Source organism: Xyrauchen texanus, chromosome 24, assembly GCF_025860055.1.
Source record: "Xyrauchen texanus isolate HMW12.3.18 chromosome 24, RBS_HiC_50CHRs, whole genome shotgun sequence".
Taxonomy (NCBI): domain Eukaryota; kingdom Metazoa; phylum Chordata; class Actinopteri; order Cypriniformes; family Catostomidae; genus Xyrauchen; species Xyrauchen texanus.
The window spans coordinates 19,263,112-19,285,246 of NC_068299.1; the positions used below are offsets into that span (position 1 = coordinate 19,263,112).

General features: G+C 36.0%; 2 protein-coding genes across 2 annotated transcripts; one reads left to right on the forward strand and one right to left on the reverse strand.

The window, feature by feature from the left end:
- Positions 1-707: 707 nt before the first annotated feature.
- Positions 708-14,737, forward strand: LOC127618075 (sphingosine-1-phosphate lyase 1-like). Its single transcript, XM_052090314.1, has 14 exons — positions 708-842; positions 5,688-5,853; positions 6,649-6,716; positions 7,348-7,495; positions 7,706-7,785; positions 7,966-8,094; positions 8,839-8,927; positions 9,482-9,590; positions 9,722-9,820; positions 9,963-10,109; positions 10,347-10,585; positions 10,807-10,953; positions 12,447-12,567; positions 12,780-14,737. Exons 1-14 carry the CDS (start codon positions 831-833, stop codon positions 12,942-12,944), a joined length of 1,719 nt encoding a protein of 572 aa, XP_051946274.1. The 5' UTR covers positions 708-830; the 3' UTR covers positions 12,945-14,737.
- A 163-nt stretch (positions 14,738-14,900) lies between these two features.
- On the reverse strand, positions 14,901-18,479 carry LOC127618076 (pterin-4-alpha-carbinolamine dehydratase-like). The gene is made up of 4 exons (XM_052090315.1): positions 18,388-18,479; positions 17,100-17,231; positions 16,818-16,898; positions 14,901-15,810 (listed from the first exon to the last, which is right to left on the reverse strand). The coding sequence occupies exons 1-4, from the start codon at positions 18,388-18,390 to the stop codon at positions 15,718-15,720; spliced, it is 309 nt and encodes a 102-aa protein (XP_051946275.1). The 5' UTR covers positions 18,391-18,479; the 3' UTR covers positions 14,901-15,717.
- Between the last annotated feature and the right edge of the window lie 3,656 nt (positions 18,480-22,135).

Below are 22,135 nucleotides of genomic sequence, written 5' to 3' on the forward strand. Positions count from 1 at the left end.
AGCAGCAAAACACCCGGCTGTTTATTTTTCCTTTAAAGAGCATAATTAGCGCCATCTAATGGCAACGGAGAGCTGTAAGTTATCTAAGAGCGAACAAAACAAACAACCCAAAATCAGTAGAAAATAATCTTTTCAAAACAGCCTATTTTATGCATTGAATATTAATTATATTTTAGTGTTTTCCCCTGCTTAACCTGATTAAAAAGTTAATATTTAATCAGACATTGTTATGTCTAAAATGTGATGTTTTTAAATTCTTAAAACTTTTAAGCCCTCAAAAAAGAATACGCAACAACTACAGCAACAACAACAACTACAACAACAGTACGTATTAGTAATAATAATTATGTAGGCCTATCAATAGTAAAAGTAGCTCCACGTTATTTAAGATATAATACAAATAATTTTTTATTAGCCTGTTATTTTATTATTATTATTAATATTATTATTGTATGTGTTCTCTCATTTGGGACCAATGTTTATTGTCATAATAAGAAATTAAATCCTAATTGTAATTGTGTTTTTGGAGAAAATAAAAAGCGTGACGAATATGTCGTCTGCGCAACGTCAGGAAGATAGACTTTCACAGACTCTGATATCATCTGCGGTAGATTAACCCCTTTATGAACGACGTTTTCCACATGTGAAGATCTGCGAAAGCAAGAACACGCCTGAAAGCAAATCGCGTTCTCTTTCACTTCCTGATACAAGGTTGCGCCTCTGATTGTGTCATGCAACGGGGCATTTGCTCTCAAAACAAGCCCAATAAAGGTCTTTCAAGCTTTCTTCTCTATTTCTCCACAAGAAGCTGAAGAACCTTGGCAAATAAAATGGACTACATGGTGAGTGGGCATGGTGTCCATTACAAAATCATCTCTGCTTTAAACAAAAACAATTTGCTCCAGGTATCTACAAAAATAAGTAGGTTACGACGATACAAGCGGCACGTGAACTGCTTTTTATAGCTGGTGGAAAGCTTATAGAATTTTGAATAAGAACATCATGTCAGGTGAGATCCATTGCATTTAGAACTATAACAGTGTTACAGTGTAACAGAACTAGAGCTGATGATGGGGAAACTTCCAGGTTCAGTTGAAACATATAGGTTAATCTTATCATGATTATAATATAATTTATTATATAACATTCTAATTATATGAAATTCAACGTCCACTTGAAGTGTTTAAAATCTATTAAAAGTTTCTGTGTTTACAGGGAAATACACCTTAGCTGGTCATGATGCTGTCCTACGTAGTTCTTGAATATATATATATATATATATATATATATATATATATATATATATATATATATATATATATATATATTTACTATGAACAGCTCAGTTTGTAGTGTAATACTACTATGAATGGTTATTGTATTGTCCGTGTACAACAATCAGGTGCAAAGGGAACATTTTTATGTTGGAACATTTTATTGTTTGCTTGTTGATCAGAAGACTTCCTGTGACAGGCTCTAACACAGAGGAAGTGCCATTCTGAACGAGTAGAGGCAGTGGACAGATCTGTTTTGACTGCTGCTTAACTGCATCTGCTGAGGCTGTTTTGTAGCTTTATTATGATGCTCGCATGATGCAATATTTTATTTAATGTGTGATAATGAAAGTCAGGCTCTATTATGGAAAATACATAATTTTTTTTCTTTATCTATAACTGGTTATATTAGATGGAACAAAAATTCTTTACTGATTGCGCTTTATCATATACGTCTCACAGAATGCATTACTGGAGATTAGGGCTGCAACTAATCATTATTTTGATAATCTATTAATCTAACGACTATTTGACTATTCTGCGATTATTGCGATGATTAATCATTAGCTCTTAACCGATTATTCAGCATGTACCCGACTTCAAATTTTATATTGAAAATGCTTACTAACAATAAAGAGGACAAAATCATCTTTTAAAAATACCTCTAAATGACATTCACTGAGATAAAGGGGAAAAAAATCTTTTTATTAAGTTTAATTCAGTAAAGAAATTCACTGCAAAAAAAAAGTTTTTTTGTCTTGTTTTCATTTACAATTTTCTAAAAATCCTTTAAACAATACACATTTTTTATACAGAAGCAACAGATAAGATGTTTAGACTTGCTTTAAGAGAATGTATCTTAAATACAAGTGTGTTTGAGGGCCTGGTAGCTCAGCAAGTAAAGACACTGACTACCAACCCTGGAGTCACGTGTTCGAATCCAGGGTGTGCTGAGTAACTCCAGTCAGGTCTCCTAAGCAAACAAATTGACCCAGTTTCTAGGGCGGGTAGAGTCACATGGGGTAACCGCCTTGTGGTCGCTATAATGTGGTTCGCTCAAGGTGGGGCGTGTGGTGAGTTGTGTGTGGATGCCGCGGAGAATAGCATGAAGCCTCCACACACCCTATGTGTGCTCAAAAACTGAGATTTGTCCTCTGCCACCTGGATTGAGGCAAGTCACTACGTCACCACGAGGACTTACTGTGCATTCAGACCAGAGGAGGCGAGAGCATCACATTTCACTCTGGCTGCCCTGCCAACAACGCTATCGAAGATTCGCGGATGCTCTGAAGTAGTTGAAATAGGTGGCAACATTCGTTCGGAATGCTTGGTTTTGTGAACTATATTTAAAGGGCCCGCAAAAAATCCAGACCGGTATATATTTGCCGACCTATCACAAGTAGCGTATATCCTCATGAAATCTTTTAAATGTGAAATTAAGAAATTGATCGATGGCAGAAAGTAATTAAAATGATGGTTGTTTTTTACCAAAATAAACAAAATAATATACATGTATCACTGTAAGCAAACAGGGACAGCTCGTATATTATGGAAAAATCCGCCATGGCAATCACGGACGCTGGCTGCCATACAAAATGAATGACTTCCGGTCTATTTGATGCTCTTGATGCCTCTGGCCTGAACGCACCTTTAGAGCGCATTGGGAATTGCGCTCTAAAGGTGTTTTTCTCCCAATTTTTCTCCAAATTGGGAGAAAAAATTACATATGTGTATTTTGTGTGTATATATATATATATATATATATATATATATATATATATATATATATATATATACTGCACCTGTACACAGGATAATATATATATATATATTATACGTGTACTGCGACCCTGTACACAGGATAAGCGGTTGCGATGGATGGATGGATGGATTATACGTGTATTTTTTCACTTGATATTCTTCTGCAAGTGCAGTAAAGAAAAAATATACTTCTATTCAAGATCTATTCTCTAAAAGCAAGTCTAAATATCTTGTATGCTGCTTCTCTCTTTTTTTAAAGGATTTTTATTTATTTTAAAATATTTGTATTTTAAATATTATATTCAACATTCTCAGATAAAAAAAAAATTCTTCTTCAGTATAGCTGCTAAAGAAAATGTATGTTGTTTTAAATGAGTTTTAGATATTTATATTGGAAAACAAGCCAAAACAAAAACAAAATCTGTTTTTTTTTTATTTGTTTTTGTTTTGGCTTGTTTTCCAATATAAATATCTAAAACTCCTTTTAAAACAATGTTTTTTTTGTGAGTTAAAGATGGATTGAATTGAACTACAAGATGAGAGCGGGTAGTTTTTGCCAATTTTCTTCACGATAAGAAATGCACAGTGACATATATTATGATTTGATAAGACACGAGCCATCTCGTTATAATCTAGCTGTATTAAGCATGCGCGCTCAAGGGACAAGAGTCCCCGCGACAGATTGTAGATCGGGAGATTTGCTCAACTCATAGAAGAGGTGCTGACAGCACAGAGAAATGCCAGTTTCCGAGTTTGTAGTTATTTACATGATCAGCTTCAGTATTATTTAAACTTTAATAAATCTATAGCGCATTAAATATTACTGCATTTAAGATGTAACGCCAGAGTGTTTCCTTTAAAGATGTTCTACATCATCTGAAGCTGTTTGGAAAGTTTAGAGTGCATCTTGACTGTGATCTCCTGTTACGTTAAATGAGATCAAACGACTATTCGACAATGAACATTTTTGTTGACGATTTTTTTATTGTCAACATTGTTGATAACCGCGACAAATCTTTCTGCCCTACTGGAGATGTTTCATTCTGTCTGTTTCTCTTTTATAAAGTTGAACATTTCCATTAGAAACATGAGCACATTTATACTGAACAAAGGACAAATAATCAACGTATGGCTAGGATGGTGCAAGTCTGCAGTAAACAAGGTGGCTGAAAACATGTGCTTAGTGGCCACAACACCCTTCACACTGGCTAATAATTTTTTGTCTTATGGTCCAATATTTATTTATTTATTTTGATTTTAATTATACTTGTCCAAGTGCTTCTGTTTTACATGTTATTTTACCTAAGTCAGTTGTGTTATCTTACATTTTACAGGAGATATGTTGTATAACTAAGCAGACGTGTGCAACCATTCATCTCTTGTGCAATGTGTCTCAGCACTCTCTGCCTTTTGCCCCAAGATAACATTATGTAATCACAGTGTTTTATGACAGATTATGCTTCGATTACTGACAGGCTGTCTATAGGTCATGTTACAGAAGAGTGATAGTGATGCTGTCTTTAAAGATCTGGGATCATTACCAATGAGTTTCCACATTTCACACTTTTGTTTTATTTGGATCCTGAATGTTTGATGTGCATCAATCCTTATCAAAGTTTCAGTTGCTAATTTACACAACCTGCTTACCTGCTCCACACTGCTTTACTTAGCAAACCCTGCTAAACCTGTCGGGGAGCTTATCATGGACTCAAAATTTCATTCAGGGGGTGGTGTTTAGCTCAGTTTAGCCTACTTGTAAAAAAAAATTATAGTTTTTTTTACTTGTAGTTCTTATCAGATGAACTGTTATTGCTTTAAGCCTTGCAGTTACTGGGAGATGACATTCTCAAATGAATATGGTTAGCTGAGACTTTCTTCTGTAAACATTTAGGCTTTCCTGTGTGTTGCTATGGCAATGCTGTTGGGACACAATCTGTACTGTTATCAAGCAGGACCACATAGTGCTGTAAAAATGAGTGACTGTGATATCTGTCCATCAGCAAATAGATATGCTTAGTTTTACTGCCTGTGACATAAACCATCAGTTTATAAATATGGACTTTTCTGTATAATGGACTGGTAGCAATTATTTAAGGCATAGGGCATAGTCTGTTGCACCAATATCTTTTGTAGCCCATTTTGGGTCTATGATGTTGCCTTTGGTTTTGTAAGACCAGAGAATCTCTCATAATGAAAAAGGTGTGGCCAGAGGGAACAATGTCTCATAAGGTGAATGTAGCTGTCTTCTAAGCTATACTGGATTCTTGTGGGTGAAGTTTGTCAGAGTTACTCCTGCCACAGTTTACTTAATGTATCATTAGTGAGTCCAAGCTCTTGAGAAGATTAAGTATGGCTCAGTCTGCTATAGTGAGTATTGTATTGTAATTTCAGTGCCTAAACCTGTTTGTTTAACATTCTGTCAATGTTCCTTTGGACACTAATTATTTGTATCTGCTGCTTGTTAATTGGAACTGCAGGTAAGGGGTCAGTTCTCTGTATGCATGTTTGTCTGTACATCCTCTAAAACTTTTTTCAGTTGATTACTCTTATGAGATTTGGGTTAATTTTACAAATCTGAACACTTCATCAGTACCAGTACTTCAGTCTATATGCACTGATAGTAACTGCAGTATTGCTCCTTTCCCCATGCAGAGTGCCTTGGAGGTGTATAAGGAGATTTTACTGCTCTACATAGAGGAGGCGAGGCGCTATGTAAACTCTCAGTGTGATGGTCTGGAGCCATGGCAGATCATTGTGACCACTTTGCTGTCCACCCTCAGTGCAGTGTGGCTAAAAGGCTTCCTTTTCCAACAGGAGAGTAAGTCATGTGCTAGTTTTTTTAATCAAGACATCTTTGAACGTCTGATGAGGAAGCCTAAATTGTGCTTTGCATCAGACATATCACAGAATATGTTGTCAGGTGCATAGTGAGTTACTTTTCTTGGGTTATTAAGAAGTATCTTTATAATCTTTATATTATTGTTTATAAAACTTTGAAAAACAATAAAAATAAGTTTTGTCTCTCTTTTTTCCCATGTGTTTTCACATTCATAAGCTACTGTTGATATGGACACTTTTAAAACAACTGAATTAAAACAACCATCTGAGACAGCATTATGTTGTGAGCTAATTGTTACAAATTAAGCCTGTGACGTCCTCATTCATTGGTAATCTTCAGCTTGGAAATTTTAGACAAAGTCGCTAAATGTCAAGGCCACTTTAACAATAACTTCATAAGCTACATAAGTTGCTGTTGATTGAGACACATACATTTATTTCTATTTCTGTGTATTTTGATGAATTGTTCCACGTTACGGTTGAGTCATCTTCAAAAACAATGGTTTCACATGACCTGAGGAAAAAAGCATGCGTTTACTTTTGTCATTTATCAGTTTCATTGTACATCATAAAATACTAAGTATAGTGTTTAAAACACTTGATTTCTCACACCTCTTTATTCTCAATTAAAAATAAGAGAACAGGCAGTGTTAACTAAGGGGCTGACATTTTTCAAGCAACTTAAATTTAGGAAAAAGAAAATAAAAATATTCTAGTGGAGATTCATGTCGCATCCGCACCACAGTTTGTAATTTTTTTTTAAAATGTTTTCTAGGCCTGCTGTCAAGAGTAAAGAAGCAGTTCTTCAAAATGATCAGAAAAATCCCATTTGTCAGAGCAACAGTAAGCATCTTGCGGTTTTCTACTTCCCTTTCTCCCTGAAATTCTTCAGACTTTTCATTCTGACTCACTGATAGGTGATTATGTCACCACTGTCATGCTGAAGGGGAAATGAAACCTTTGACACACTTTTAAATATGACCATGTGATAATGTTATTTAGGGTTTATCTTGAGTCAGTTACTTGAACGTAACATTCCAGTCAGAACTAATTTGAATCTTTTGTCGTTTTAGATATTTTCTGACACCTAATCAGCTTAAAGTGATGTTCACAAAAAATGAAAATATTTTGCTCTCATTCATGTTATTCCAAATCTTCAGTTAATGTTAGGAACTGATAGCCTCAGTCCCCATTAATTTTCACTGTGTGGAAAAAAAGAGCAGCATTAGATTTTCTCCTTATTTGTTCCAAGAAAGAAAGGTAAATGGGTTTGGCAAAACATGAGAAAATGACCGTAGAGTTTTCAATATTGGGTGAACTGTTGGGTTATGTCAACAAATACAATAATGAATTCTTTATTTTCTACTTAATTCCTGTCAATGAATTAATTTAATTATTTTTTATTAATTATTATTTAATTTAGATTTTGTATGATGCACACCTTTTTTTTTCTCACCCATCTTTCCCTCTTTAGATTCAGAGTCAGCTCAACAAAGCATTGGATGACATGTCAGTGAGTCTCTGTACACTGAAGGAAGGCATGAGCTACACAAAACAACTTCCAACACAGGGCCTCACCCACAATCAACTCCTTGACAAGATCAGAGAGTATGAGACACTGAGTGAGTCACCTTGAGTCTGTCCCAACTCCTATTTGATATTATGATGAAGAGCCCAAAGGGTTTGAGTTTAAATCAAAATTATAGTATCAGACAGATGTTCTCAGGCAGGATCTGCCCATAGGTGTGGTGCAGTTTTTTTACAATTATTTTATTATCTAGGGTGTAACGCCACAGTTGTTCTGTTTAAATGTGTTATACCTCTGATTCTAGGTGAAGTAGACTGGGCTAAAGGCAAGGTGTCAGGTGCAGTCTACTGGGGAGATGAGAAGCTCACAGATCTACTGGTGAAGGTATAATGTCCCTTTGCAACCATTTACATCTTGTTATTGCAAGTCTAATAGATGTTTTAATTGTTGTTCACTACAATTGTGCATCCAACAAATTATATTGTATATTGCTCACCTTCAACCACAGCTTCTTAGAATAAGGAGTTTCAATAACATTCTGTATTGTGTTTCTCTGATTTGTAGGTGTATGGTGAATTTGCCTGGACCAACCCGCTCCATCCAGACATTTTCCCTGGGGTTAGAAAAATGGAGGCAGAAGTGGTGCGGATGTCGTGTGCTCTCTTTAATGGAGGAACAAACTCCTGCGGCACAGTCAGTCATTCTCACTTGCTTTCGTTTAGTGCTGTCTGGAGTTGAGTAGACTATTTACCAAGTAGGGCTGTACAAATTAATCTGAAAAATAATGGAGATTATTATTACATCTGCTGCAATTATCTAAGTGTCAACATCAGAATTATTTATCGCAATTACAATATCAAGGGAAATAATTGAAAATGATCATTTTTGTCATAATCATGCAGCTCTATCAAAATTGTATAAAACTCAGACAAATTACACCATTATGCAGAAATCTTAGTTTTCCATTGTTCACTGGAAAATCCAATTTGTCAAAAGGGTTCTGTTGCACATTATTTCCAAATATAGTTGTTTGCATGATATTTTATACACTAGCATTTGAGTGAATAGCCAGAAGTGAAAAGTGCCTTGTATTAGTTCCATTTGGTTTACGTATGTGGATGAACAACCACATGGATTAATACTTGGCCAAGTTGCGTCCTGTATACTATATGTCTCAGACCACTCTGATTGCTATCTGGGCATTTACACTAGGTCCTTTCCTGTCATTCGGTAAAAATGGATGATGTGACCAAACATAAAGAAAACCATTAAAATTGTAAAACTATACTGTTCCTTAAAGTAATCTCCTGAAATGTATTTGCTTATTTATCAGCCAAATGGAGTGAGTGTATTGTATAACATGAAGTTGCCATTTGTCATTAGAGGGATGTTCACTAAAACTGAACCATTTGTTTTGCTTGTTCCTGTCATAAAAAGGTTACTTCAGGTGGAACCGAAAGCATCCTCATGGCATGCAAGGCATACAGAGACATGGCCCACGAGCGTGGGATCAAACATCCAGAGATGTATGTACTATCGCTCTCTAGACAAAACATTTAGCCTTTCAGTCAAAATACTCTCTTTCTGTTTAGGGTAATCAACAGTGGTTGTCAACCCACACTGTAAACAATATACTATAAATTATAAACAGTTTGCACTACTCAATTGTGTAGAATGCACAACATGTTGTTTGAAGGTGAAGTGTGTAATTTCTGTACCCCTAGCAATTCTAAATGGAATTGCAAGGATGCCTGTTTTCAGATAGATTTCCCCAACATTCCCCCTGTCTGCCATTGGTCAGAAAACAGATAGCCCCACCCCAAATCATACTATTGGCTGTGTCAGGCTGTATGGGATGCTCAAACAAACAGAGCAATGTTTTGATCACACCACAAAGCCACAGTGTTTATCTTTCGGGTGAAATCAATCCAAGCTTACTTAGATTTGTCTTTGCAAATTAAACAGGGATTGAGAACATAATTAAACGTTGATAAAAATGACTCCCTTCACCTTTTAAAGCCAGTTATTTCATTCAGACCTACTGTATAAAGAGATTGTTGTTGTTTCGTCTATGCTGTAGCATTGCACCAGTAAGTGTCCATGCAGCGTTTGACAAAGCAGCACATTATTTTGGGATGAAGCTCATTCACATACCTCTGGACAAGATGACCATGAAAGTCGATGTGAAAGTAATGATGTCTTAATCACCTAAAATAAACTGACAAATTTTTTTATTCCTTCAATACCATCAACATTTATGATGGTTTACCAGCTTGACATCCATGAAGTTTTAATGAGTACCTTTTTGCTTTGATCATAGGCCATGAGAAGGGCCATCTCTAAGAACACAGCAATGCTGGTGTGTTCAGCTCCTCAGTTTCCTCACGGAATTATGGACCCTGTGGCAGAAGTCGCGAAGGTAAAGGCTTATTTTCTTAACTGAATCCGTTTTAATTGGTTTTTCCAGATCAGCATGTCATCCAATGCTTAAAAGCTGTTTTATTAATTAGGCCATGATGTATTTTGTCCGTTCATTATGTGCTTCTTTTTTTTATTATTAGCTGGCAGTAAAATACAACATCCCTTTCCATGTGGATGCATGTTTGGGTGGGTTCCTAATTGTTTTTATGCAAAAGGCTGGTTACAAACTCGATCCATTTGATTTCCGGGTTAAAGGTGTGACCAGTATCTCAGCTGATACACACAAGGTGAGAACATGACATTAAAAGAAATGGTAAATAATTAAGTGTGTTTTCTATATTATGAGAAAAAATATTTACACCAATGAACTACTGAAAGTTGCCATTTAAAGTTCAGGTAGATGTTTAATCTGAAAATAATTTTTTAACTGATATTTGTATTGTAATCCAAACATCAATCCAATGGATAGTAAAGGATACTAAAGTTTTTTTTATATTTTGATATAAGTTTCTCCATTCCCACAGTATGGTTATGCCCCTAAAGGCTCCTCAGTGGTGCTCTACAGTGACAGGAAATATCGCCACTATCAGTATTTCGTAGCACCCGATTGGCAGGGAGGAATTTACGCGTCTCCATCCATGGCTGGCTCTCGCCCTGGGGGTATCATTGCTGCCTGTTGGGCTACTATGATGTACATGGGTGAGAACGGATACGTAAAGGCCACCAAGAAAATCATTGAGACAGCCCGCAAAATCAAAACGGGGTCAGTAATAATGAAATGTATAATGTAATGTGTAATTGTAAATGGGAGACACACAGAAAAGTTGTTGGTTTGAATGTACAATCAACTTATGTAAAAATGTTCATGTTGCAGGCAGAATTTGCATGCCATGGAATATATGATGATATTATATATGATAGATAGTGTTTGCAGTGAATCTGTTGCAGTGAAACAGCCTTTTAAAAAGCTCTTTGTCCCCTCAGAATCTGTAAAGTGGAGGGGGTTTTTGTGTTTGGAGATCCAGAGGTGGCCGTGGTGGCACTAGGCTCCAATGTCTTTGATATCTTCCGCTTATCCAATGCACTGACGTCAAAGGGCTGGAATCTCAACACACTGCAGTTTCCATCTAGGTATTGTAAAAAAGAGAAAATCTGTTTCATTGGTTCTTAGTCCAGAATCATTTCTATTGGTCTACAAGATTAAATTTTTTCCCCCAATTTGGCATGCCCAGTTCCCAATGCGCTCTAGGTCTTCGTGGTGGCGTAGTGACTTGCCTCAATCCAGGTGGCAGAGGATGACTCTCAGTTGCCCCTGCGTCTGAGGCAGTTAAGCCGCACATCTTATCATGTGGCTTGTTGAGCGTGTTACCACGGAGACCTAGTGCATGTGGAGGCTTCACGCTATTCTCCACGGCATCCACGCACAACTCGCCATGCACCCCACCGAGAGCAAGAACAACATTATAGCGACCACGAGGAGGTTAACCCAATGTGACTCTACCAACCCTAGCAACCAGGCCAATTGGTTGCTTAGGAAGCCTGGCTAGAGTCACTCAGTATGGTAGTCAGCGTCTTTACTTGCTGAGGCACCCAGGCCCCAAAATTACGCTTAAAAACTCAGAAATTATACAGTGTAGTAGCACCCCTTAAATTGCAAAAAAAAAATAATAATTTTTAAATATATATATATATATATATATATATATATATATATATATATATATATATATATATTAGTTATATATATATATATTAGTTATATAAAAATATATATATATACTTTTACACCTCTATCATTTTCACAGTATTAAAGAAAAGAAGTAGCAAGTCAAAATGTATTTTATGATAATCAATATTATGCCGCAAATGTTGTATACTTTTAAAGGGATAGTTCACCCAAAATGTTAAATTCTCTCATCATTTACTCACCCTCATGCCATCCCAGATGTATATGACTTTCTTCCTTCTGCAAAACGCAAACAAAGTTTTTTAAAAGAAAATTTCAGCACTGTATGTCCAATGCAAGTGAATGGGTGCCAACATTTTGATGCTCCAAAAAGCACAAAGGCAGCATAAAAGTAATCCATACAACTCCAGTGTTTTAATCCATATCTTCAGAAGTTATATGATAGGTGTGGGTAAGAAACGGATCAATATTTAAGTAATTATTTGCTAGAAATTGTCCTTGCCAAGTAGGGGGTGATATGCATTAAGAACGTGAATCATCAAAAACACAAGAAGAAAGTTAAAGGGAAGATTGACTCAGCAGTTTGGAGAATTTATATTAAAAACGTTTTTCTCACCCACACCTCTCATATCGCTTCTGAAGACGTGGATTTAACCACTGGATTACTTTTATGCTGATTTATTTGATTTTTGGAGCTTCAAAACTTTGGCACCCATTCACTTGCATTGTATGGACCAAAAGAGCTGAGAAATTCTTCTAAAAATCTTAATTTGAGTTCAGCAGATGAAAGAAAGTCATATACATCTGGGATGGCATAAGGGTGAGTAAATAATGAAAGAATAAACATTTTGGGGTGAACAATTCCTTCAAGAGAAAAAAAGGCACTGGTCAGATAAGTTCTTTATAGATCATTTGTTCTTCTGATGTTCCCTCTCAGCATACATATTTGTGTAACAATGCTGCACACACAGCCTGGTGTAGCTGAACAGTTTGTGAATGATGTAAAGAAAGAAGTAGCTAATATCATGAAGAATCCAAATGAGAAGACCACGGGAATGGTATGTTTTACAGAAGAAAAAACATATATATATACGTTTTTTTTTAAACACTCATTCATGTGAAAACAGAATGAATTAACAAAGAAATCTTTAGATATCTCTTTTTCTGTCTAAATGGTCATCGTTCAGTCTATTTTTGCATGTACAGTCTTGCCTGATATACCCTAATGAAGTAGCCATTGTTAACTCTGTATTCCTCTTCTATGTTTTAGGGAGCCATCTATGGCATGGCCCAGTCTATTCCTGACCGGTCGATGGTTACCGAAGTCTCACAAGGCTTTTTGGACTGCCTCTATAGCACTGAGGTGCCCAAGATGCAAAGCAAGCACCATAAAAACCATAAGAACCACATGAATGGCAACTCCAAAGTGCACTGAGATGGACTGTCAGGGTCTCCACCCTAAGCTGGCTGAAGGGATGCACACCACAATCATCTAATCATACATTTACTTGTTTGTCCTTCATTCACTCATCTATTTACAACTAACAAATTTGTGTATAAGCCATAGTCACCTGATATTTTGGCATTTGTGTCTGAGGACCATCAGTATCCTTTCTATAGTACTAACAACTTTAAAGGGAGCTGCACAAGTATATTTGGGTCATTTTAGTCTAATTTTGGTGACCAAGTGCATTTTTACTGTTGTTTAATATCTTCAATTTCTCATAAAAAATTTTATGCAAAACATTACCACGATGATTTTATATCTGATACATATATTTTTTTTGTTTTTTCCTCAAAAACTAAATTGATCGTTTCCAGGAATTAAGAATTACAGGTTTATATCAAAATAATACTGACATAGATTAAAGCCAGTATTCCCAATATCTCCCTGTCAAAAGGGAAAAATATAAAAGTCCATTTTAGGAAGGCAGTACTGCTACTGCTCAGAGGGACTAGAATTGCTAGTGTTTTATTCTTATTTTTTAATTTCCCAGAATTAGCATAGAAGCAGTGCAATTTGAAAGCCCATTCTCAAAACAATCATCTCACTTTAGAAACCGTAGCTCACTGATTTTAAATTATAAAAGATATCAGGGCACAAATTTGTCAACCATTTGCTTCAGGCTGTGTAGTTCAACCACATTTCCTGGTTCTACACTTGACAATTTCCCAATCAATTGTTATAAATATATATATATATATATATATATATATATATATATATATATATATATATATATATATACTTACACACACACACACATAGCCTTTCACACCTATCTACCTCATATCTTGTTCCTAACAATTGTACTTTTAATCATTGACTGCTTCCCCTTTTTTCTCTCGATCTTGAGTATTATCACTTAAGTGGATGTGTTCCCTAGTTTGATCATCAGTCAATGACATGCTCCAGGTTATGGTACGGTTAGCAATAACAGTTTTCAGGGAATTTAAGTCAGAAACCTGCCTCCCTTGATTCATGAATTTCATATGATGATGTTGTGTTTGTTTGGGTTCTTTGTTCCAGTTCAAATATCTGAATGACAGCGAAGCCCTGGAACAGCAAAAAGGGAAATTAATTTTCACATGAAGGGAGAGTCTGGGATATGAGAAAGTGATGAAATGGTACCATAGAAACATCACACCAGATCTTGTCAGCAATGTAATCCCTTGATTTGAGCACTTGTAATATCTGTGACCACTGTTTGTGTTTTATATTGTAAATCACTAATATATAACTAATGTCTCATATTTCAATATTTGTTTTTATCATTTTTTTGAGGGCTTCACTGGCGTGGAGGCAATGCAGTGTCCAGGGCAGTTTTGTATGTAGGATTCCACTGTAGTACAGTGTAGGTTCAACAAATGTAACACAATTTAGGCAAAGGCATAGATGTGGATATTTGTCAAATAATTGCCTTTCTTGCCAAAATGAAAGCATATTAATGTGTCCATGCAATAATTCTGTAATTACTGTAACTACCTAAAACCGAGGCGCCTTGATCTCCTGAACATTGCAATGTTTGGTTATATACTACTGTAAGGTTATGGTTGTATAAAGCACAAAAGCAACAGCATTCGCCTATATGCCTTACACAGACAGTCAGGGTGTGTGCTATTAGGTTAACAAAGTAGCTACATCAGCCTCAGGGACTAGGCCTTTACCACATCATGCAATCCATTTCAATTTGATCCTGTAATGTTTTTGTTCCTATATGAATCAATAAAGGTTGACTTTAAAATCTGTTTGACTGAATTCTTTTCTTGATGATATTTCAAGTTTAAAGGTGCACTCAGTAATTTCTTAACTTATTAAAAATGATTTATACCCAAAGAAATTCATTTCAATTTTGAAATGCATATATTCATGATGACTCGCATGAGATTAAGACTCCAGTGATATCAGTAACCTTATAAAAGCCGTTTTATTCTACATGGATGGGGTCCACACATGGGGGCTATGTTAGGATCACATGACCAGCCGAATACTTGTGTGATCACACGCTGTATGTAAATGTATTTTCTTAGAATACTGATATGACTGAAATCTTCATCTCATGGGAGTTTACATTATTTTAAACATATTTATTCAAAAGAAGCATACCGTTCATCTTTTATGGTAACATTTTCCTGTATAGGGATTTCAGTTCCTAGATAACTGAAGATAAAAGATTTGTAAGTTTTGAAAAAGCATTTCGGAAAATGGCAAGTTTTTGTGCCATTGTAGGCAAGTGATTTGACGTATGATCCATTGATCTCACAAAGTCAATGTCACCAAATGTTTACTGTTTAATACAGTTCATTTTTGAGGAACCAAGTCTGCCATTTAATCACTGGATCCTGTAAGCGGGATTACAGATCTCAGACATTTCCCACATCAACAATAAAATAAAGGCACCATACATTTTGGTTTAAAAAAATACAATAGGCCATATGACAAAGTAATACTTAGTGCTTCACTCTGTCTCTTTAGTGTTCTTTAAAATTGTTATATTCTGTGGATTTGAAATGACTTAATACAAAAGTTCTCCTAACCACTCCATTAATACTTCTTGAGAAAGGATTGATAGTAACAGGCAGACTTGTAGGAGACTACACAGTCAAAACTGATAGTGAAAATCATGTTGCATGAAGTCAGTCTTTTTGGTCCAGATTTAAAGGCTGCTGAGAGGTCATCTGACAAGCTCTATTGAGAGAGGGTTCACTCAAAATACTGAGGCCTGATCTATGAAGGTTGCAAGGGTGACATCACGCTGTGAGAGTCCTCCACACTCATGAGTACTCAGAGTAATCTGAACCTACAAGAGATGAAACATGAAATCAAAATGGATCCTACTTACTTTCAAAACTTCTTACTCCTTTACAAAAAACTGAAAAAACGAAGCCTATATAAACTACCCTTTTAACTACTTAGAAAACTGACCCTATATACTTACCTATTTATGATTTACCAGTTTACACATCCCTGGTTTTACTGTAAACAATTTATCAGTTTTCCACAAAAAACAAAATGTTTGTTTTCATAAACTTTCTCTAATATGATAACTTGAACGATCTCTAAAGTTTTTTATTTTTCGATCAACGTCACCAAGCCAAACTAATTTTTCAATTCCTCCCCTACTACCACCTGCCAAATAAATACAACTTTTCATGATCTAATCAAATCCATGTAGATATCAAGTCCTGTCCGACATTTTTTTTCCTTGTTGAATTTACTCGCACTCTGAAATAACATAAGAAAAATAGGATGCGGACACAAGGTCGGGGAGTTTAGAGAAAAGTTTGATCTGGGTAAAATTAACCATGGTTTTACTATAGTAATATTTTTTTTTTATGAGAGTCAAGTTTTTTATGAAAATAACTCGAAATTACTACAGTAATATGGTGTTAATATAGTGACCAAGTTTGATTTTGTGGTTACTATGATTTTACTACAAAATACCATGGTGATCCTATGGTTATTGTGGTAAAACCATGGTTATTTTTTGTAGGGCAAGATTAGGGTTATATTGAGGGAAAAGGGCTGGTGTAGGGTGTCTGTGGGACTCTAAACAATCACAGAAAAGAAGCTGCAGTGATGCAGCTACAGTATGTTAATATTTAATTAGGGGTGCAAATAGTGTCTACCATCTAACACTATTTGTATTTAGTGCAAAGAAGATGCTTTTTGTTGCCATTTACTCTTAGTGCAACTAGACTCTGCCTTAGAAATTCTACACTTCCACTGCACTCCCAGCCCAAAACACTTGGAGGATGTGAATGAAATGTGAAGATGGTGTACTGACAACCCTTGTTATCCATTTACCTTATTATACACATTAAACCATTCAGGGTGATGATCCATTTTTTCAGCCTGTAGTGCTACTCTGGACATAAAGCCAAAAGCCTAAAGGGAAAACAATGTTATTATCTTAACCTAATGTGAATGATTTGTTGTGTAGCACTGTGCATACATAGTTTCAATTTGACAACAGTGTAATGCAGGAGGCTGTTAATCCATTATCATTATGGATTGGTGAATGATTTGTAAACTTTGAATATTTTTATAGCAAATCTACTCTCTTGGCAGCTTTACATATGTGATTACCTGGTTGAAGTCTTTGAAGAGGAACTCCTTGTAAATGGCATCCCTTCCCACCACCTCCACCCACTGAGCACTCCTCAGCATGGGCAGGAGGTGCTCCCTCTCCTCCATAGTAAGAATCTGAATTTTCCCAGCCTGTGTATTTAAAACAGTTTAATTCTGATTAGAAAATAGCCCATCATTTCAACGCATGTTGTTTTGTACTGAGTTTGTGTGAATGCATGTTATCACAAAGCCGGTCACTTTTCAGAGTAAAATATAACTATTTATTTTTGTCATGGTCAGTTTGAAAGATAATGCATCTCACATGGCCCTCACTGCATAATATGACTAAACACACAAATTATATAAATAAAAATTTAAATAAAATAAAGTCGTATTTTATTGCAATTGTAGTAAGTGCTTAAATATAAGCAACATTTGCTCATATAGCGCAGAAAAATATGTGAACAGTTTAGCAAATACCCACACTCTTAAGCAACTCTTTTAAAGGGGGCTGTATCAGAAACAAGCACTCTGACTGGCTGCTGTAAACCCCATATGGAAACAATGATGACTTGCATTTCCAATCTTAAGAGCTTCCATATTACTGTGGTGGCTGTAGCACTGAAATTGCAAAGCAATTCAACCCTTCCCCTTTGCCTTTTCAGTACAGATCACATGAATTTCAAGTACAGATTCAAAGACAAACAAATAAAGACTCTTTTATAAGCATGAAATGCAGGCTTTCAAGAAAGTGCTAAATGAAGTTACACATCGAGTTTACTTTTAATTGAATGGGAAATTAATTTTGTGTCAGCACTCTGTGCACTATTGTCCCTGACTGAACCAACAGTATATTGCGTCAGAGAGGTTGTGTAAACAGATGTCAGTCTGTAATGAATGAAGCTCCAACACTGACATCAACAGGTCTCTTAGCAACAGCTTTTATCTCTTTAATTTACAGCTTTAATACTACTGCATGAACAGACACAAAATGAAGGAAAGGTGGAGTAGGTAAAAGCTTGAAATAGCGCACAAGTGAATGTATATAAACAAACACAGAGCGAAATATGTTGATATGAAACCTATATCTTCGTTCTGAGAAAATCTACGAACAATGGATTATGGCTAATTAAATTCGAATAATAAGCACATAAAACGTCAGATGCACAGAAAATGATAATACAAATTACACGTAAAGTGTACGTGCAATTGTTTGCAAAAGTTATGACTTATACAAAACAAAGACTATAAAGTGACTTCCAGTCTACATTCTATAAAATTAAAAAAATTATGTTATGATTCTTACCATGTTGCGGGTGAAGGTCCGTGCGGTGCTTCCCTTTCTTGTGCTTCGCCAAACGACAGGCACAGCGCGAACAGCTGGAATTCAACCTGTAGCTTATGGCGAAGGGATGTCTCATTAATATTAATTAGGTTTCGTGATTGGCCGTTCCTGAAACGTTTCCAAGCAACGTCCGGATAATCTATTTACTATTCATGAGTTGAGCCTATGGGCCCTGTTGCGGGCGGCTGCCCTCATATGAGCCTGAACATAAATACGACAAGAAAATAAATAATCCTGAGCAATTTAGAGACTTAAAAGCAATTAGGAAGAGGGAAGAAATATGTAATTCATTGTAAAAAATAAAATAAATGCAGGGGGCCATCACGAAAATAGAAAAATGGTCATAATAATGGGGTTTTACATTTTCAGTTGACAAGACAAAGACAATGTTCTTCACAAGGAAAATAATTGGTAGTGAGGTAAAACAATTTTTTTTTACTAAAATCTTTATTATAAGATATAATCAAGAATTGGAAAGAGTGAAGCACTTTAAGTTGCTAGGGTTTGGGTTTGATGAAAGAATTACATAGGTAGTAGGCCTACACATGGACAAATGTAAGAAAGTACTAAAAGTGTTAGGGAGAAGTGAATGGGGGGCTGACAGGACTGCTTTGAGGGCCATATACAGTGGATTAATTAGATTAGTATCAGATATGGTTGTATGGTGTATGTATCAGCAGCTGACACATCTCTCAATAAGTTTGATCTATGTAATTTCAGGATTTGAGATTGTGTACAGGTGCATTTAAATGAACCCCAACAGCAGCATTACAGGTAGAAATGGGAGAAATGCCACTAGAAATGAGAAGGATTCAGCTACCACTGTATTACTGGGTTAATTTACAGGGTCATAATCAAGATCATCCAACACAAGATTCTTTAAAACCTTGTTGGGAAAAGGAGAAGAGAGAAGCAAAAAGCTTCAGATGGGAAGTGACACAGACAGCAACAGAATTTAAAGTAGCTCAGTTAAACATTAGTCTAACAGTGCCATTACCAACAATACAACCTTGGATACTTCCTGACGCCACAGTAGATTTTTACAATGTTAGAAAAGAACAACAAGTTTAGGGTGTTTAATTCACATGCCATACAGACAAATATTGTTACGTCCAGTTCTACACAGATCTAGTTAATAAAATAGGAGTATCATTTATTGTTCCAGGGTTTCACATATACGGAAAAGGATCAGTGAAGGATTATCAGTTTATACAGGATAAATGCTTGCAATAATGTTAGCAGTACAGTGGACAGAGGATGCAAGACCATTGAGCGCAATCATTTGTTCAGACTCAAGCTCATCGCTAAGTTTACAGTACAGTCATTCAGACAGCAGATCAGACATTATGATATCAATTCAACAAACATACAGAATTCAAATGACGGGACTTACGGTAATATTTTTATGGGTACCGGCATATATTGGTATCAATGGAAATGGCAGCTAAGGTGGCAAAGGAAGCCACAAAAAAATTTGCATATTTGCATTGAATTGATAGTTAGCCTCAGCAGGACAGAACTCAAGAGCATTATTAAGCAAAGATCAAAGGCAAGGTGGCAAAAGCAATGGGAGGAAGAAAGGAAAGGACGATGTTTCTATAGAATTCAAAGGGAAGTGTGAGAGATGAGGTGTGCATGTAAGAACAGGAGAGAGGAGATATTAATATCAAGACTTGATTTGAACTGGACTAAACAGCACACTATTCAAAATAGGTAAACATAGAAGAAACAAATTGAACATGTTATGATCCATTGTCAGAAATATAAGGCAGAAAGAATCTGATTCAAAACCTTAGAAAGATTAAAGTACACATATTCTACAAAAGAGCCTGGAAATTGAGAGTTATCGAATCCTATTTAAATATCTTAGAGTGAATAATTTGATTGAGAGGATATAATAAAGGAAAAGAAAAGGTGGCAGGAAAAAGGAAGTAAATAGGAAAGAGGGAAAAAAAGGAAGAAAATTAGAAGTATTTCAATGAAAAAGTTCATTGAAATATTAGACATTCTGATCCACACATACTGATAATGTCCAATTTGTTGTTTGCCAACCGCCAATAAACCTCAAAAGAAGAAGAAGAAGAGACTCAAGAGAGGATTCTTGCTACAAGATCTTGACTTGATGATGCAGCTGCAAGCTGTGAGAGAATCTAGACCAAGTAATACAATTTCCAATTTTTACAAAACATTAGAAATATCTGGACTTCATGTGACTGTCACAACTTATGTTGATTTATAAAAAGGCATTCATTACAATCCCATTAATTTCATGTCATTTGAAATAAATTAATTTTGGGGGAAAATGATGTTCATATGCACATTTTATATTAATCTGAGTTCATCATATAGCTGTTCTTGCCATGATTATGTTAACCAAAATCTTTCATCCAGCAACACCTCAACACAACACAATTCAGCCGAATAGCTGAATAATTAACATGAAAGAGAGACAGGGTTAGTAAACCAGCGTGAGAGGGTATTCAAGGTGAGCCAGAAAAGGCTCACCTTGAACTGCACATCAGCTTGCTAATTAAAGGGATAGATCACCCAAAAATGATAAGTCTGTCACTCACCTCAATCCTGGTGGCAGAGGACAAGCCTCAGTTGCCTCTGCTTCTAAGACAGTCAATCCATGCATCTTATCACTTGGTTCATTGTGAATGACACCACGGAGACTCACAGCATACGGAGGTTCATGCCTCTCTCCGTGATCCATGCACAACTTACCATGCGCCTCATTGAGAGTGAGTACCACTTAATCGCAACCATGAGGAGGTTTCCCCATGTGACTCTACCCTCCCTAGCAACCGGGCCAATTTGGTTGCTTAGGAGACCTGGCTGGAGTCAATCAGCACACCCTGGATTTGAACTCACGACTCCAGGGGTGGTAGTCAGTGTCAATACTCACTGAGCTACCCAGGCCCCTACACAAAAGGAGCCTTAGTCACCATTCACTTTCAATGCATCTTTTATGTTCATTCATTGAAAGTAAGTGGTGACTGAGGCTTACATTGTTAAACTATATTTGGTTGAGTAAATTATTAAATCATTTTCATTTTTGAGTGAACAATCCCTTTAGTTATTACATAATCATTAAAAAGTGTATGGTTCTTTAGTAATTATTACCAGATAATCTGTAATCCGTTTATATTAAGGCTTTTTCTTAAACCTTCAGTTTTATTAAGCAGGTACTATGAAGATCTTGGACTTGATATATGGGTCTAATAGCAAATGACTGCAGTGACATAGAATATTTATGTGGGTTCGAGTATGATCCTTTGGAGTATACCTCACTGTGTACTGATCACTCTGCATTTTTGGGTTAACAAGCTGACACTAAAATAATGATGAAAAAGACCACTAAGACATAAAAATTTGAGAACCCTCTCAAACCCCAGCTGGGATGTTAAATAGAAGAAAACAAAAGGCATATTGACAAACATTCTAGGTCATCAATGTTGAGGTTTGAGACATTTTTAAAGGGGTTGGCTGGGGGTATCTGATTTTGTAAGACAAGCTGTAGTATCTCCCCCCACCCTATGGCTGTGGTCTAGTCCTGGGCTTCTTTAAGATCGATAGTGAGGTCCCTTTCCAGACTGAGTTGTTATCGATTTACCTTCTCTCTCGAAGAACATGCTAGCCACTATGTCATCCCCAGGTCGATCAATAAAGACATATAGTGCACATTTTGGGGAGTAGAAAAAGAGAA

Coding starts and splice junctions, on each gene's coding strand:
- LOC127618075 (XM_052090314.1), top strand. Junction 7,786..7,965: donor TCACAGATCTACTGGTGAAG/GTATAATGTCCC, acceptor TCTGATTTGTAG/GTGTATGGTGAATTTGCCTG. Junction 10,110..10,346: donor TCTCAGCTGATACACACAAG/GTGAGAACATGA, acceptor CCATTCCCACAG/TATGGTTATGCCCCTAAAGG.
- LOC127618076 (XM_052090315.1), bottom strand. Junction 16,899..17,099: donor TCTTCAAAGACTTCAACCAG/GTAATCACATAT, acceptor TTTTCCCTTTAG/GCTTTTGGCTTTATGTCCAG. Junction 15,811..16,817: donor GGTTTAATGTGTATAATAAG/GTAAATGGATAA, acceptor CATCTCTTGTAG/GTTCAGATTACTCTGAGTAC.